Raw genomic sequence first — 14108 nt, 5'->3', positions numbered from 1 at the left:
TTTTCCTAACAAACAATACACAAGCTCGGTTACGAGACTTATTTTGCCACGATTGCCACCTTTGCCTGGCACTTCCCTCTTGCCCTATCTTGCCTGTTCCCTCTGATTCTAATCATCGGTTCACCTTCGTTCCCCGAGTCACCGCGTTCGCGTAAATTGTCTTCTATGCGCCGCTACGATAATCTAAAATTATGTGCATTCTAAAATCGTCGAATGGTTCTCTGAAAGGGCCGTGCTGACAAGCCTAGGTCATCACCGAGCGCCTGCACCACGATCCGCGAGACCCAAATCAGACCCAGGCCAGGGAAGAGCTCTTCCAAATGCGCTCGCAGGTTGTGTTCGACCGACCTCTCCGTGTGGCACATGTTTAATAAGCCGTCTCTGCGCCACCGCATCTACTCCGTGCTCATATACCAGAACTTCGGCATGTCTGGCAGCATGACACTGCTGATGTACGCAGTTTATATAGTGGTTGGTGCATCCGTCAACGTTATAGCCGTCTTCATTATGGACCGCGTTGGCCGCCGCCCGCTGCTAAGGATCGGCTTACTTTCCACCACCATTGAGACCGCGCTTGTGGCTAAGTACGCCAGCAGCGATTAGAGGAGTGGCAACGCCGCTGCCGTTCTCTTCTTGTTCCTCTTCGTCTCTGGCTACGGTGTCTGTATCGACAGCACTGCTTTTGTATACTGTGCCGTGGTGTACCCGACCGTGCCAAGGGAATGGCTCTGGGTGGCTTTGTTTAGTACATCGGCCCCATTTCCCTCTTAACACCAGCCACCGCCGCCATGGCCGATATTGGGTACGTACGCTTTCCGTTCCTCCAACATCTCTTCCTGCTGCTAACACCGTCGCAGTTGGAAGTTCTACCTTGTGTTCGTGGTCTACGACAAAACAAAAGCAAAGTGTCGTACGTTTTGCCGTCGATGTAAGCATCATATGGCTTTACGTCCCAATCTTCTCTATCCGTCCACTAACTTTTCCTGTCAGACTGCCCGACTCTCCTGGAAAAAATCAACTCGATGTTAGGCGAGACCGTCGTAGTCATCTGGACCGACGCCACAGCTGCAGGGAAAGCGCAAATTGACGGGGTCATTACCGAGAAGACTCGCGGCGAGCATCTAGATACCGTGGAAGCTAACGAATTGCAGTGGTCTAAGGAAAGGTAATTTGGAAGTGTAGCCATATTCAAATAAGGTTCGCTGGGAACCTTCTCTCGATCTAAGCAGCGGTAAAGAAGTTGTTAGAATGAGCACAAGAGACACAGCACCTGCTATATTACCAAGAAAACATTTGAAGTAGAATATGTTTTAAAGAAATATTGTAAAATTCTGTTTAAAGGAAGTGTAGGAAACGCAACAAAATCCAACGATACCCTGCAAGATGTTGTCACCTAAGCCATCCGACCACCATCCATGAAATGCAAAACTCTGAAGGAAGACGTAACACCCATACGCCAAAAGGTGCATTACGTATAGACAGGCCCCTGTCCATCCAGTCCCTGGCCGCCGCCCCAAATATAGAGTGTCGTCACGTCTCCCGTAGTTCAGTTCTTCTTCTATACCGTTCCGCTGATGCTCAACTCCCGGATTTCCTGTAGCACCTGCTCCACCCGTGTATCAAGCTCACCATTGGCATACTGATCGCGTGTGTCAGCATCTAGATACTGCTGCACCTGTGCCATCCGACTGTATGCTTCGGCACAAAACCGAAGCTGGATTTTGACAAGTGCCTCAAAGCTGGGATCCAGGTATGGCACACGCAGGTCGATCAGTTGCGGTAGTTCTGTGGAAAGTTGCTCGTTGAGTTGCTCGTATGCTTGCTTCGCCATGTCGAGCTCCTTTTCAGCACGCGGGAGTTTGGTCAAGTCTTTGTCGGGCTTGTCGACAAGCTTCTTGACCTTTGCACGGAGGGCATCGTAATCGAGCAGCTTATGACTGCGTTTCTTCATACCTAAATGAGAAAAGGGGGGAAAGTCGAATGTCAGACATCGAGTACAATTCAAAAGATGTAGAATGGCGCCAGGGGAAAAAACTCAGATCTCCAGCCTCGCAGACAGTGCAGGCACACGTAGGCACTTACATTCATTGACGTCGGGGAAGTAGTTACAGAATCTCGAGATGGGGTCAAACACCGTAGCTCTATTTACGAATGGTCAGTACTGCTCAGTACAGTCGTGCTGAGGGACATTTGCTTTCAGCCAGAGTATCACACCTACCTGTACGGGCCATCCAAAGCCTTGATAGTTTCTGAGTCCAGATCCTCCACCGCCTGCTTGTAGTTTCGACTCACACCATCTTTGGCTCCGGCATCACCGTAAAAGGCGTCGATTGTCTCGGCAATCCGCATCTGCGATGCTGTCATAGCTATGATCTCGGCGTCAGAATCGCCTCCTGCTCAGTAGCCTGAGTAGGCAGAACCAACTTACCTCTTAATGAGTCTAAGTATCCTTTGGCCTCTTTTTGTAACCGTGTCGCCGCCGCTTCCATTGTATGGAATCGTCTGTTCGTCATACATCAGTACCACGTCGTTCTTGTCGTTCGGGATACTCGGGAAAAAGTGTGCTGCGGCGGCTTACCTTTCCTCCACTTCGTAATCACGATCGCTCGTTTTCTCAACATGACCTGTCTTCATCATCACCTGCGTCGTAGCGCGGTTGACATTTTTCTTGAAACCTGCGGTGGGTTAGCGACCTCCAACAGGTACAGAGTCCGCGATCAAAAATCGGGCGTCAACGGCGACATACCAGCCCACGACATGATAGGCAACTTCCACACGACGAATATAATATATTCGTTCAAAAAAAGCCGGACGGGGTTCGTTCGTTTGCAGAATGTCAAGCTGTCTCGAAATGGAAATGTCCAAATATGATCCAAGCTAGATACTGAGCGAGGATGCTGAGGATGGTGTCCCAGAGCAATCGAGTCCGCGGGTACGCAGGCAAATCGCGTCGGAAAGTCGACCTTGGATACGGATAACAGATATGCGAGGACAATCAGCCGTAGAAATGAAACTGGGCAAGTCTAATGTCGCCGAGTTGTCGTCGGATGCGAAAGTTGGAAAGGCAGCCAGGGAAAAGCTGGCGAGGCGGGCAACTCAGCCCAAATATGCCTGTGGGACCACCAAGCCAGGGCGTACGAGTGGCCGTGCGTTCGAGAGGGGCCGGGGAGTCTGCCAGACAGGCCCTACGTCAGCGACCGCTGACCTATCTTGGCGACCGCAGGAATAGGCAGGCTGTGGAGATGACTAAGCTATTCATCTCCGCTAACCGCAAATTGAGCTTCCTACAAAATATCCCCACGAGAAACTAACCAAATGCAATACAAACGTTAGACACTCTGCGGACATACTCTACGTGCCCAAGATCACTGGTCCAGAACACCATTGCCTCCAATGGCCGGTATATCCCATGTTCTTGTTCTCAGTATTGGCAACCCAGGAGTATATCTCAACACCTTGCACTCCGCCGGCCATGTCGCGCTCGAGGCATTGCGCCGTGAATTGATGTTACCACCGTTTGCGCCGAACCGGCTGTACACTGGCAAGTATGCACCAGTAACAACGTCAGGTGCAGGCAAAGGTACTCAATATACGCTGATGCAAAGCCCAACACTCATGAACGTTTCTGGTCCGTGGGTTGCAAAAGTATGGAAAGGCGCTTTAAAGGCCCAGGACGACACAGAGTCGACTCGACCGGCTGATAAACTAGGTCTTGTTCTCATACACGACGACTTGGAGATGGAGCTCGGCGATCTCTCGGTACGACCCTGGACGCGCAGTCCGCGTGGGCATAATGGCCTGAAGAGCATTGCCACAAGACTCCGACCAAGCGAGGTTAACGGAGCACAATGGGCCCGATTATCAGTGGGCATCGGCCGCCCGGAAGAGCGAGACAGGGATGCGGTGGTCGACTATGTCCTACGTCAGATGACAATTGCAGAGCGTTCTGCACTCGAAAGCCTCGGGCCAGGCCTTGTTAAGACACTGCGGACAATCGAAACACAATGGGCCGCAAAGGAACTCTAGTAGCACCGAAGAGGCGCCAGGACCAAGCAGACGGACAAGGACGGAAACGGTCAAGGGAAAAACAATGAACAGTTTTCTTCCAAGCTGTTTCCACACGATATATAGATGCTCGGCAAAAACCTACACGGGTTACAAACAGTTACGATACACGTTCACCGTAAAGGCATACACAGAAAAGTTTCGTCTTATTATTTTTTTTATTTTAAAACCTGGAGCAAGCTAATACCCTTGGTGCTTCATGTAGAAAATGATAAGCTCTTCTACAAATAATCAGCCTGTGCGCAACCCATCTTCTTAATTGTCTCCTGGTTATATGCCTCCTTTTCACTCCATGGTCAAGCGTTGGAGCAGACGTAGGGAAAAGATAAAACGCCCCTTTCCACTAATTTCAATCGCATATCCCAGAACCTTTCTAATTATCCGAAAGCAAAAAAGCAATGCTTTTCTTAGACAGAACAGATGGCGAACCACATAGGCAATAAAGACGATATACTCGAGGGTCGAGCCGTAACGGGCTTAGTCAACGACACAACTTAAGCAGCAATAGTGACCTCGACCTCGACGCCAGCCTCGACTGAAAAGAAAAATGCGTTAGTACTGTTGCTCGGCATCAACTATTGTGTGGTGTATTGATCCAAAAGAGACGTACTATTGACAATGACAGACTTGACAACCTCTGTGGGTGCGTGCAGGTCGATGAGGCGTTTGTGGATGCGAAGCTCGTACATATCCCAGGTCTTCGAACCCTCACCGCAAGGGGTCTTGCGGGTGGTGATCTTCAGGTTCTTGGTCTGTGGGAGGAGAAAGAGAGGTCGTTAGCAACAGTTCAGTACACAACAAAAGCACACGTTATCAAGCATATTTCGAGTGGTAACGTTTGACGTACCGGCAGGCGGACGGGGCCCTTGACAGGAAGGTCCTTGGAGCGGGCACGCTCGATGAGCTCGGTGCAAACGCGCTCCAGAGACTGGACCTTGCGGCTTGTCAGAGTGATTCGGATGCGGTGAGCCTTGGGCTGCTCGCCAAAGTCCTTCTCGCCCTTCTGGTAAGACATGTTGTCGGTTTGGGTTGATGGTAAGGTTTCTTTAAAAGAAAAAGAAACAGTTGTTGACAGAGTTGACACAGATGTATCGTCACGACTCGAGACACTGGGGTACTGCGGCAAAGTGATGACGAGAATGTTGGTTGTGCAAGAAATAAGAATTAGGTACCTGGAAACTTTTCGCGATAGTAATGGTTTTTTTGTCCTTGCGAACTTTCGTGGGATCCACTTTCGTCGTAGGGCAAGGAAAAAGTGGTTCTGGTGGACACTGCTAATATCACGTGCAATGTATTTGTATGTGCAGTGATAACTAAGCCTTCACAACAGGAACGAACCGAACAATAACTTTACAGGATTCACAAAATATGATTCTAAACGCAAAAGAAATAATGCTGCCAGTAAGCACCATTCCCACATATCACAACGTTTCATAGTTTTTAAGGAACAAAAATAGTAGCGAAGAAAATGAACTGGAAATTTCTAGCTGACAAAAAGAAACTCTCTCGCCGGGAATTGAACCCGGGTCCCGGGCGTGACAAGCCCGTATACTGACCACTATACTACAAGAGACTTTATTAGATACAATTTAATTCGCATTTCTTCTCTATATAAAGAAGCTATATGCCTGCATCGTCCAGTAAAACCGTTGGATCTCATGCACACACATTCAATACCTTGAGAAACACCACATGAAGTAAAACGACGAATCAAAAGCCTTTTCCCCTTTACTCCCTTCTTTTTCACTCAGTGTGGTCTATCATGATAGCATTATTAGAGGCCGTATTCCTGACCAACGTTAAGTCCAACCTAAGCAGCTAAACACGAAAAATTAGATCCGTCACATTGGTGCAAATTGGAAATATGCGTGTTCAAGCAGGCTACAGCAAGGGTATGTATATAAAAGTATCAAAGCTCATATTAATAAAAGAAAAACCACAATCCTCCATTTATTTCATAAATCTCGTTCTAAGGGTGATGATCATAGCTCAAAGGGACCAAGAGTATTCGTGTCCTCAATGTCCATATGAAAATTGCCATGACATCATGCACCACCTTCGTTACTTCCACCGGTTGGCGGTTCGGGCCCGTTGTCTTGCGACGAGCTGGGTCGCATCACGGGTGCTGTGCTTGCGCCAGTTGGGCCGGTGGCAGCATGGACGGTTACCGCGGCAGGTAATTGCCATGCGTAGGTGTTATTTTGGCCAGATACTGTGCTTGGTCCTGCAAGAGCGTTTCCCTGAAATAACGGTACTCTCACGGGAGCGACACTGGCGGCTGATGATGAAACCGACATTGGGTACTGAGATGGGCCGGCTTCATACCTGTCACTAACCGTAACATCCGAAGCCAGAATAAGTCCCAGTTCCGCAGAATCAATCGCTCCGGGGAAATGCGCATTAGGTGGCTGGGTTTGCGGTAAAGCTGCCTGCGTATCTTCTGGAAACCTGACTAGTTGCACATATCCCCTAGGCATATATGGTAACGGGTTCCCGGCAGATACGACATATGGAACAGTTGTTGGTGGGGGGATAGGCACAGTGCTGGCATTATTTGTGCCAGTTCCAGCAACCGGCCCAATCCCTCCTGGTGGTGGTGGTACATCGACGACCATTTCACTTCCTTCATCCATACCGTCGTCATCAGTAGGGGCGTCTGCCTCCGTCTCGTCAAAATTCAGTAAATGGCCATTCGCAGCATTCGACGCAGGAGCTAGGTAATCGACATTCGTCCTGAGGTGGGTCGGTATCGCCGAGACGACTTGTGGGCGGTCGCGGAATGCAGCATAACCAGGTTGGTTATTCAAATGTTCCCGTAATTCAGAAACACCTTCGCCAGAAAAAACACAAAACACTTCGCGTTGGTGAAGCGTGAATTCTTGGCAGACGTCAGCATCATACACAATTTATCCGATACATTAAATAAAAACCACAAATGGTTGCCATACCTGGAGGTGGGCTTCGACAGAAACGGCCAAGATCCTCTCGAAGAAAAGCTGGAACGCCCGTCAAACTGAGGTGAGTGAGACGATGACACGAATTGAGGAGCTTGATGATGCCCTAACAACAATAGCGAACTGTCAATAACTGAAATGAGGCCTTGGGGGTGCTTAGGAATGTATGCGGGTTCACCTTACCCGAATAGTGAGTGAGGTACAGTAGCTCAGGTGAACGCGCTCCAAACTGCTGTGACTGTAGTACTGGTTATCGATGACGTTCCCGTCCATGTCACGCCGTTGCCGATGCCGTTGGTTCGCCCTTGCTAACGCATTGACGCTCTCGTCTGTGATGTTGCTGCACTTCACTAAACCGATACGTTTCAGTTTGGGCAGGGTAGCAAGGCGAGTTACGGAATCGTCCGTCAGATGTACGCAGCAGCCGAGGTCGATGTACCGGATACGGTTGCAGCACTGCACTAGCTTCTTCACAGCCACGTCGGTGATTTGACTGCAGTGTCCCAGGTGAACATAATGCAAATTTTTTCCCAATCTTGCAATCGAGTTGACGGCACTATCACTGATATTGCGGCACTTTGCGAGGACAAGATTGCGCAAACGCGGAGCCACCGTGATGATCCGGTCCACAGCCTGATCCGTCAGTCGAATGCAAGATGTCAGATCGAGAATTCGGAGGTGTTCATAAACCCGCTCAGGAGGCAGGTTCAGAAAGGCACTGTCACTTATGAGCTCACAGTTGGCCAAGCGTAATTCACGCAGGGTTTGGCCTTGTGCCAGGAGCTCTGTGACAGGGTCGTTCGTAATAAGCCTGCATTGGTGGAGATCAATCTCGAGGATGTTGGGACAGTGCGCCGCAAAGGCACGAACCGCATCGTCCGTCAGCTGGGAACAGTCGTTAAGCTTGATCTAAATAGGAGGTCAGTCAGGAGCGGCATAGCTGGCAAACAAATCGTCCAGCATGATAAGACTTACCCGCTTAATATATTTGCAACTCTCTGCAAGCTTAATCAAGCCTTCGTTAGAGATCTTCGTACAACTCGAAACATTAAGACCTTGCAGTCTCCTGCAATGTTCTGCGATGGCAAACATGGTGGCTTCGGTTATCTGGTCGTCTCCAGAAATATCCAAGGCGAGAAGATGATGGCTATCCTGTATAAGCGGAATAAGGCCAATGTCGGTCAAGCTCTTGCAGTTTGTCAGCGTCAAGCGTTCAATGCGGTTGCAAACAGCAAGAGGCAAGACGCTCCCGTCGCTGACTTTATCAGCGATGGACGCTAGGTTTAGGCGCTTGATGAAGTCCTTGTAGTGAAAGTACTGGTTGGGCAGCCCGAGGGTTTGGCAGATCGACTTATGACGTCCCCAGTTGGTGCAAGCTGGCCGATGCCAAAGAAGGTCGACCGAGTTTCGAGCCCACCGCTTGCAGGTAAGCATGCAGTGCAGCAGGTCTGCAGAGGACCCCAGTTTTGCAAAAATGGAAATCAGAATTTCGTTTGGCAACCGGTTGACGGGGGAGATGCACACGTTTTCGTCGCCATCGTCGACTACGTGCATATCCTGAAGGTTGGAGACACCAAGAGATGACTCTGAATCGTTGGGGGCGAGAAAAAAGTCCGACTCCTCGTTGTCGTTTGGAGCGGGAGAGTTTGTCGATGACGACGAGCGAGATTCTTGCACCGTTCCTGACTCCGATTCTTCCGTCATAAGAGCAGTCTGGGATGAGGACTGGGCGGCCGTGACATCGAGCGACGGAGCTTGTTGCCGCCGGGAAGCTCTACCGCTCGGATGACCGCCGTCAAGCGACGGTGAAGCCATGGTCAGGTAATAAAAGTAAGTTCGTGAGTTAGCGAACTGGTTTTTAAGGGACCGGTTGGGAAATCTGCGCGCCGGGTTCAAAACGCCTTTCTCGGGACTGTCGCTAGATAGGTAGGTTGGGCCCAAAGGTAACGGGACTAGAAGGTTTATTTGTGGTCGCTGCGAAACAGAAAGCGAGTCTCGTACTTATTGCAGTCACCTCCCCGTGCCAAGCCCTCTTGGGCGACAAAATCGGCAATGGCTTCAACGAGGACAAGTGCGAGGTCGTGCAATGGTTCAACTTGAAGAAAGGAAGGGTGTCGTAACGATGGAAGAGTGCCGCTGTCGTAGAGAAATGGAGGGGCAGGATGCAGGTTGTAGAAAATCTGGGCGAGAACTCAGATGGCAAGAGGCGTTGCTTTCGTAGAAGGCCGTGATGCGGTTGAAGGGAAAACAAGGCTAGGCATACAAGAAAACGATGAATAAGACGAGAAATTGTCGATGTACGTCAGGATGTGAAGGCGATATGATGGAAGAACAGCGCAAATGAGCAACAAGACGTATGGCGGATTTGGTTGGGCTGAGAAATGATGCTAGATGATTAAAAATAAGGAAAGAAGCCGGACAGGCAAACGGAAATACTTCGTAATGGATCAGAGTCGCCCTTGGGGGGGCATTTCTTGCCTTCGTCACCATGCGGCGACTTGTTTCGATTTCGCTTGGGGCAGGTGCGGCGCTGAAGCGCCCGTTGCAGTGGGTCGAGAACAGAAGGTCACAGGTCCATTGCCGCTATTTTCACGGTAAGCTGACGGATAGGCCTGTTTACTCCAGTTGAGTTCGGCCTGCTAGGCCCCTGTATCCGACCTATTGTGTGCTCAGAATGGTTTGGACACAGGAAGAAGACGAAAGGGGCCAGATAGGTGGGGCTACTTCAGCCTTGTCCTGTGAGCCTGTCCATTCCCTGCCCAGTTGACCCACAAACCTCATTGGTTTTTGTCCGAGCAACGATCCAGCAGTCAACATTCCTTATGAAAAGCTGAGAATGCGAAAGGCGCGATACAATGTCAGCAACTCGGTAAATTTCGAGACCAAATCATGAAAATCGAAACTGCAAGTTTTACTGTGGCTGCTATGTCCTTATTTATTTATTACAGAAGAAGAAGAATAAATTTTATGCGTGTATAATCAAAAGCCGGGCAGCGAAATGGGGCAGAGAACAGACTGCTGGAACAAATCAAGCTGCACGACGTACGATTAATAAGATGCGCCAAATAGAAACATCAACGCTCGTTGACGTGTCTCGCACCACCCGCAACCTATTTCGCAAGACAGCCAAGTAATAGGCAAGGCAGTAAGGTAAGGTGGCGTCGCGGCCTGAGACGTAAAGGGGGATTCTTAAAGAAACGGTCCTCTGAAATTTGTTGTCACTTTCGCCAAAAAAAAAAAAATGACCGAGGAAGGAATAGCCCGCTTAGCTGCAGTCAAATAAGAATCAGTTTCCGTCTCTCATTCGTCACGAGCACCTTGTCTCATCAAGGCAAGGTGCCGTTCGGCGCTTAGCCGCACTTCGCCACACCACCTTTTGATTTCCTCGCATTTCAACCGTTCGTTTCTATTTCTGAAAAGTGATATGAGATTAGATTCTTAGGTGTTGAACGACACCTTATTCCGTACGTTGTCCTGCATTTTCCGTTGATTGGTGATAGCGATGAAAAGACTCGTCTATAGCCGTCCCATCGTCTCCAACATTCCGGACAAAACTTCGTCTTCCATGGATGCACATCTAAGCGAAACAGGCTCGTTGAATACATCTTTTAAAAGTACATCAACGTTGCTGTTGTAAGGAACAAAAATTGCGTCTCTCTGTAGTCGTAATCTTGTGTCCACCAAATTCTACAGAGAATCACCTGGAGACAGGTTTGGTAAAGGCGAGCAACGCTTTCAATAATGACAAAAAGAGGTAGTAGGTTTTACATCCTGTGGAACTACGATCCAACTCCTACTGTTAACAATAAGTGTTATAAAAGGATCAGGAATCAGGAATCCTCCCCACTTCGATGGGCGTAGATGACTTTAACGTTGCACAATAGTGATTGTAATTAGTTTGACACCCGTCCACAAATCTGTTGTGATGTGCAGGAGGCTGTTGGCACTGTACGACGTACGGTCAAAAAAAAATACACTTGGATACATGCGACTATAAACAGGTGTAATAGGAAGATGGAATAACAAGACGAATGTTAATAAAAAAGGTAATTGATAAGAACAGTTGTGCAAAGATCGTTATCCAGTGAAGGTTCCCCGGACGATCACAACCGTGAATACGCACACGCCCTTCATTACCTGCATACTAGGCTAAAGCCGACACAACCGGCGCGCGTAGTGCCTGTTATGACGTTTTGACGAACAAACCCCAGGCTTCTGAACTAGCTTCTTCAGCTCTGCCTGTAATACGCCATTTAGCGTCTGGCTTTGCCTGTGATTTTTTGTCAGACCACTTTCGCATCTATTACTTCCCAGCAATCGTTTACCATCGACTGAATCCGAGCTTCACCACAGGATCCGAGAGAACCACCACGACGCCGTGCACCGATACATCATGCTGCAAAGAATTGTAGTGCGAGCGGTGGACTCAAGCCCATTGCTCAATATACCAGGTCGCAGATGTGCTATGGCTCACAACGGCCCCAAGCTGTTGCAAACCCTCCAGCGCCGGACGTTCCTCCGCTCGCGCGACAGTGGCGTCCGTGGTTCGACCTATGATACACTCAACGTCCCAAATCTGGCTCGTAAGCGCCATGACTACGACCGAACGCGGCTAATTTTCCTGGCAACTGGGTCGGTAGCCGGGCTCATCGCCATGGGCTACACGGGCTGGCAAGTGAAGAAGGTGCTGGAAAAGAACCCGAAGAAACTGGATGCTACCGGCACACCACAAAGCGAGCTTGCAGCGCGTAAGGTTGTTGTTCACAACAAAGATGGCCGTGAGATTGTGCCCACAGGCAACAGCATCGTGACCGAGTTTCCTCGGACCGTTGAACTCCCATTGAAGCTTATTGGCGAGAAACCACAGTCGCCTCCTCCCGACGCGGTGGTTGTCGTACCACAAGTAGACGACAGCGACGGACCTTGCACAGAATATACACTTGTTGGGCTCGGCACTCGCACCGTCACATTCTTGAAATTTGAAGTGTACGTCGTCGGTTTCTACGTGGCCACCGCCGACATTGCGGCGCTGCAGAACCGCCTGATCAAACGGGTCAACCCTATTGCCACGGCGCTGGTATCCGGTGAAAAAAACGAGTTGCGCGCTTCGCTACTGGATCCTACCGACAGCCAGACCTTGTGGGACGTCATACTCGAGGAGGGTGTTCCCACGCGGTCACTGTTCCGCATTGTCCCTGTACGGGACACCGATTTCCCTCACTTGCGGGACGGGTTTCAGCGGGCCATCAAGAGCCAGGCTCCCCGTATCCTAGACAAGGAGAAGCAGGAGGAGGGAGCGAGTAATGATACCGCCCCAGACTTTGGCGAATCCATGCGAGAGTTCCGCCAAATTTTCAACCGCGGCAAGGCGAAAAAGGGACGGGAGCTGATGCTAGTGCGCGGTTCCGATGGAAAGCTCAGTGTCATCTTCGATGATGGCAGGTCCATGGGTCGGCAGCTTCTAGGCACCGTTGGCGATGAGCGGTTGTCACGGGCACTTTGGTTGAACTATCTGGGTGGAGCGAATGTGGCCAGCGAGGCGGCGCGCCAAAGCATCGCGAACGGCATGATCGAGTTTGTTGAGCGGCCGATCGGGACCGTGGCTGCACAAGTTATATAGAGGCGCCTTTCTTTGTAAAATTATCTGTCATATATTATCTGTCTCGTATATATCTCCTACACTTCTTTCGGTATCAAGCTCCAACCTATAGAATTGGCCTCGCGACTATTATACAAACAATATCTGCAGTAACAATCTTGTTTTGGTAAGGACTCTCACCAGTATCCTGGAAACACTGGAGTTCAAGTCGCAAAGAGATCTTTAAAAACCGGGTACGTAACAATTAAGGTAGAAACGAATTGCAATCGCAGCAGCTTCTTATTTGCAATATTAGCTATTAAGGCAGATCCTGCGGTAAAGTAGTCGTCAAATCTATTTCATCAAAAGGTGGGTGCAAGTGAGATTTTGGGAGCCGCATGCGGCAGAAGCCGTGTAAGACCCTTGCATCCTCCGATCCTGCAGCAAACCAAAAGAAACGACCATATATCTAAGCAAGCGCGCCGGCATCTTTCAACAGCTTCTTCAGATCCTTGTTCTTGTGCGCCTCCAGATCTGAATTACCGCCAATATGCCTTTTGCCGATGTAGATGTTCGGCACGGTGCGTTGGCCGGAGAGTCTCTGGAGTGCATCCTGAATCTCGCTGCCATCCTCTATGCAATCCGCTCCGTTAGTAAATGTCCTTTTATAAACTATGTGCGGGAAGGGGGAAGAATCAGCCTACCCTCCTGGTCGAGTTCGATAGCAAAGTACTTAGCACCAAGGCCGTCGAGTGTGCGCTTCGTGCTACGGCAGTAAGGGCAGTACGACTTGCTGAAGACGACAACGGCGTTGTCGTCAATAAGCTGTTGGGCTTTCTGTGTGGCAGCCATGTTGTCTGCTGGAGCGGATGATGAGAAAAGTCGACTGAAGAAGTACATTGAGGGGAGTCTTCTTTGTCGGTGCAGTTGGAAGGACTGTGACGTTGAAGTGGAAGAGGTGAGCCGTGAAGGGGAAATATATGTCGAAATCGGCTCACAGTTTGATGGCGAATAACGCAATCGGGGGCAAAAAGAGGGGCCTTTGTGTATCCGGGAACTGCTTCTCAATGGCCAGGCGAGTCGATACGTTCGGGCGGACATTTGCACACGGTCCCTAATAGAGTGTATTGATAAGCCACTAGAAGAAGAAGCTGGTTCTTGCGCTCGCGAACCCGGTCTTGCGTTATGGCAGTTTGCTGGTTAGAGAGAGAAATCCCGTTCTTGCCCATAACATATGCTGGGGTCGTATATACGACAAAGTTGTCAAAGGGCGCGTGCGGCAGTGTTTGCTAATTTATTGTTTGACGAGCCTGCGATTTGTCAACACCACGGGCTGAACTCGGCTTGTGAACTACCATGGAGTAGCAGAGAAGCGTGCGGAAAGTGGCCAAATTCAAGCCTACCTTTTGTGGAGCCTTGCTCCCGCCGACAAGGAATAATGGCTTTGTGAAAGCAATTGAGCATCGACCAAAAGTGCTTGAGTAGGACCTTGGCGAAGCTGGCCTGGAGAA

General features: G+C 49.8%; 8 protein-coding genes and 1 non-coding gene across 9 annotated transcripts; 4 read left to right on the top strand and 5 right to left on the bottom strand.

Moving 5' to 3' along the window:
• Window positions 1–363: 363 nt before the first annotated feature.
• Window positions 364–603, top strand: SPSK_11032 (uncharacterized protein; the record flags this gene model as incomplete). Its single annotated transcript, XM_016737252.1, has 1 exon — window positions 364–603. The coding sequence occupies one exon, from the start codon at window positions 364–366 to the stop codon at window positions 601–603; it is 240 nt and encodes a 79-aa protein (XP_016590335.1).
• Window positions 604–788: 185 nt separating this feature from the next.
• On the top strand, window positions 789–1169 carry SPSK_08126 (uncharacterized protein; the record flags this gene model as incomplete). Its single annotated transcript, XM_016734769.1, has 3 exons — window positions 789–802; window positions 858–910; window positions 991–1169. The coding sequence occupies 3 exons, from the start codon at window positions 789–791 to the stop codon at window positions 1167–1169; spliced, it is 246 nt and encodes an 81-aa protein (XP_016590334.1).
• A 389-nt stretch (window positions 1170–1558) lies between these two features.
• Window positions 1559–2759, bottom strand: SPSK_07640 (protein hob3; the record flags this gene model as incomplete). The annotated part of the gene is made up of 6 exons (XM_016734299.1): window positions 1559–1953; window positions 2083–2141; window positions 2219–2393; window positions 2429–2502; window positions 2579–2675; window positions 2747–2759. 6 exons carry the CDS (start codon window positions 2757–2759, stop codon window positions 1559–1561), a joined length of 813 nt encoding a protein of 270 aa, XP_016590333.1.
• Window positions 2760–3393: 634 nt separating this feature from the next.
• On the top strand, window positions 3394–4026 carry SPSK_07993 (peptidyl-tRNA hydrolase, PTH1 family; the record flags this gene model as incomplete). Its single annotated transcript, XM_016734645.1, has 1 exon — window positions 3394–4026. One exon carries the CDS (start codon window positions 3394–3396, stop codon window positions 4024–4026), a length of 633 nt encoding a protein of 210 aa, XP_016590332.1.
• Window positions 4027–4559: 533 nt separating this feature from the next.
• On the bottom strand, window positions 4560–5080 carry SPSK_08048 (small subunit ribosomal protein S20e; the record flags this gene model as incomplete). The annotated part of the gene is made up of 3 exons (XM_016734698.1): window positions 4560–4600; window positions 4676–4817; window positions 4913–5080. 3 exons carry the CDS (start codon window positions 5078–5080, stop codon window positions 4560–4562), a joined length of 351 nt encoding a protein of 116 aa, XP_016590331.1.
• Window positions 5081–5566: 486 nt separating this feature from the next.
• SPSK_11206 lies at window positions 5567–5638 on the bottom strand. Its single transcript has one exon. It is a non-coding gene; the product is annotated as a tRNA-Asp (tRNA).
• Window positions 5639–6110: 472 nt separating this feature from the next.
• On the bottom strand, window positions 6111–8834 carry SPSK_07027 (F-box and leucine-rich repeat protein GRR1; the record flags this gene model as incomplete). Its single annotated transcript, XM_016733697.1, has 4 exons — window positions 6111–6943; window positions 7014–7125; window positions 7203–7928; window positions 7995–8834. The coding sequence occupies 4 exons, from the start codon at window positions 8832–8834 to the stop codon at window positions 6111–6113; spliced, it is 2511 nt and encodes an 836-aa protein (XP_016590330.1).
• A 2650-nt stretch (window positions 8835–11484) lies between these two features.
• SPSK_07667 (uncharacterized protein) lies at window positions 11485–12639 on the top strand (the record flags this gene model as incomplete). Its single annotated transcript, XM_016734325.1, has 1 exon — window positions 11485–12639. One exon carries the CDS (start codon window positions 11485–11487, stop codon window positions 12637–12639), a length of 1155 nt encoding a protein of 384 aa, XP_016590329.1.
• Window positions 12640–13066: 427 nt separating this feature from the next.
• On the bottom strand, window positions 13067–13449 carry SPSK_08125 (glutaredoxin 3; the record flags this gene model as incomplete). The annotated part of the gene is made up of 2 exons (XM_016734768.1): window positions 13067–13269; window positions 13302–13449. 2 exons carry the CDS (start codon window positions 13447–13449, stop codon window positions 13067–13069), a joined length of 351 nt encoding a protein of 116 aa, XP_016590328.1.
• Between the last annotated feature and the right edge of the window lie 659 nt (window positions 13450–14108).

This window comes from Sporothrix schenckii, assembly GCF_000961545.1.
Source record: "Sporothrix schenckii 1099-18 chromosome Unknown Cont41, whole genome shotgun sequence".
Lineage (NCBI taxonomy): Eukaryota > Fungi > Ascomycota > Sordariomycetes > Ophiostomatales > Ophiostomataceae > Sporothrix > Sporothrix schenckii.
Note: the sequence above shows the minus strand (reverse complement) of the source record. Positions and strands in the feature narration are given on the sequence as shown.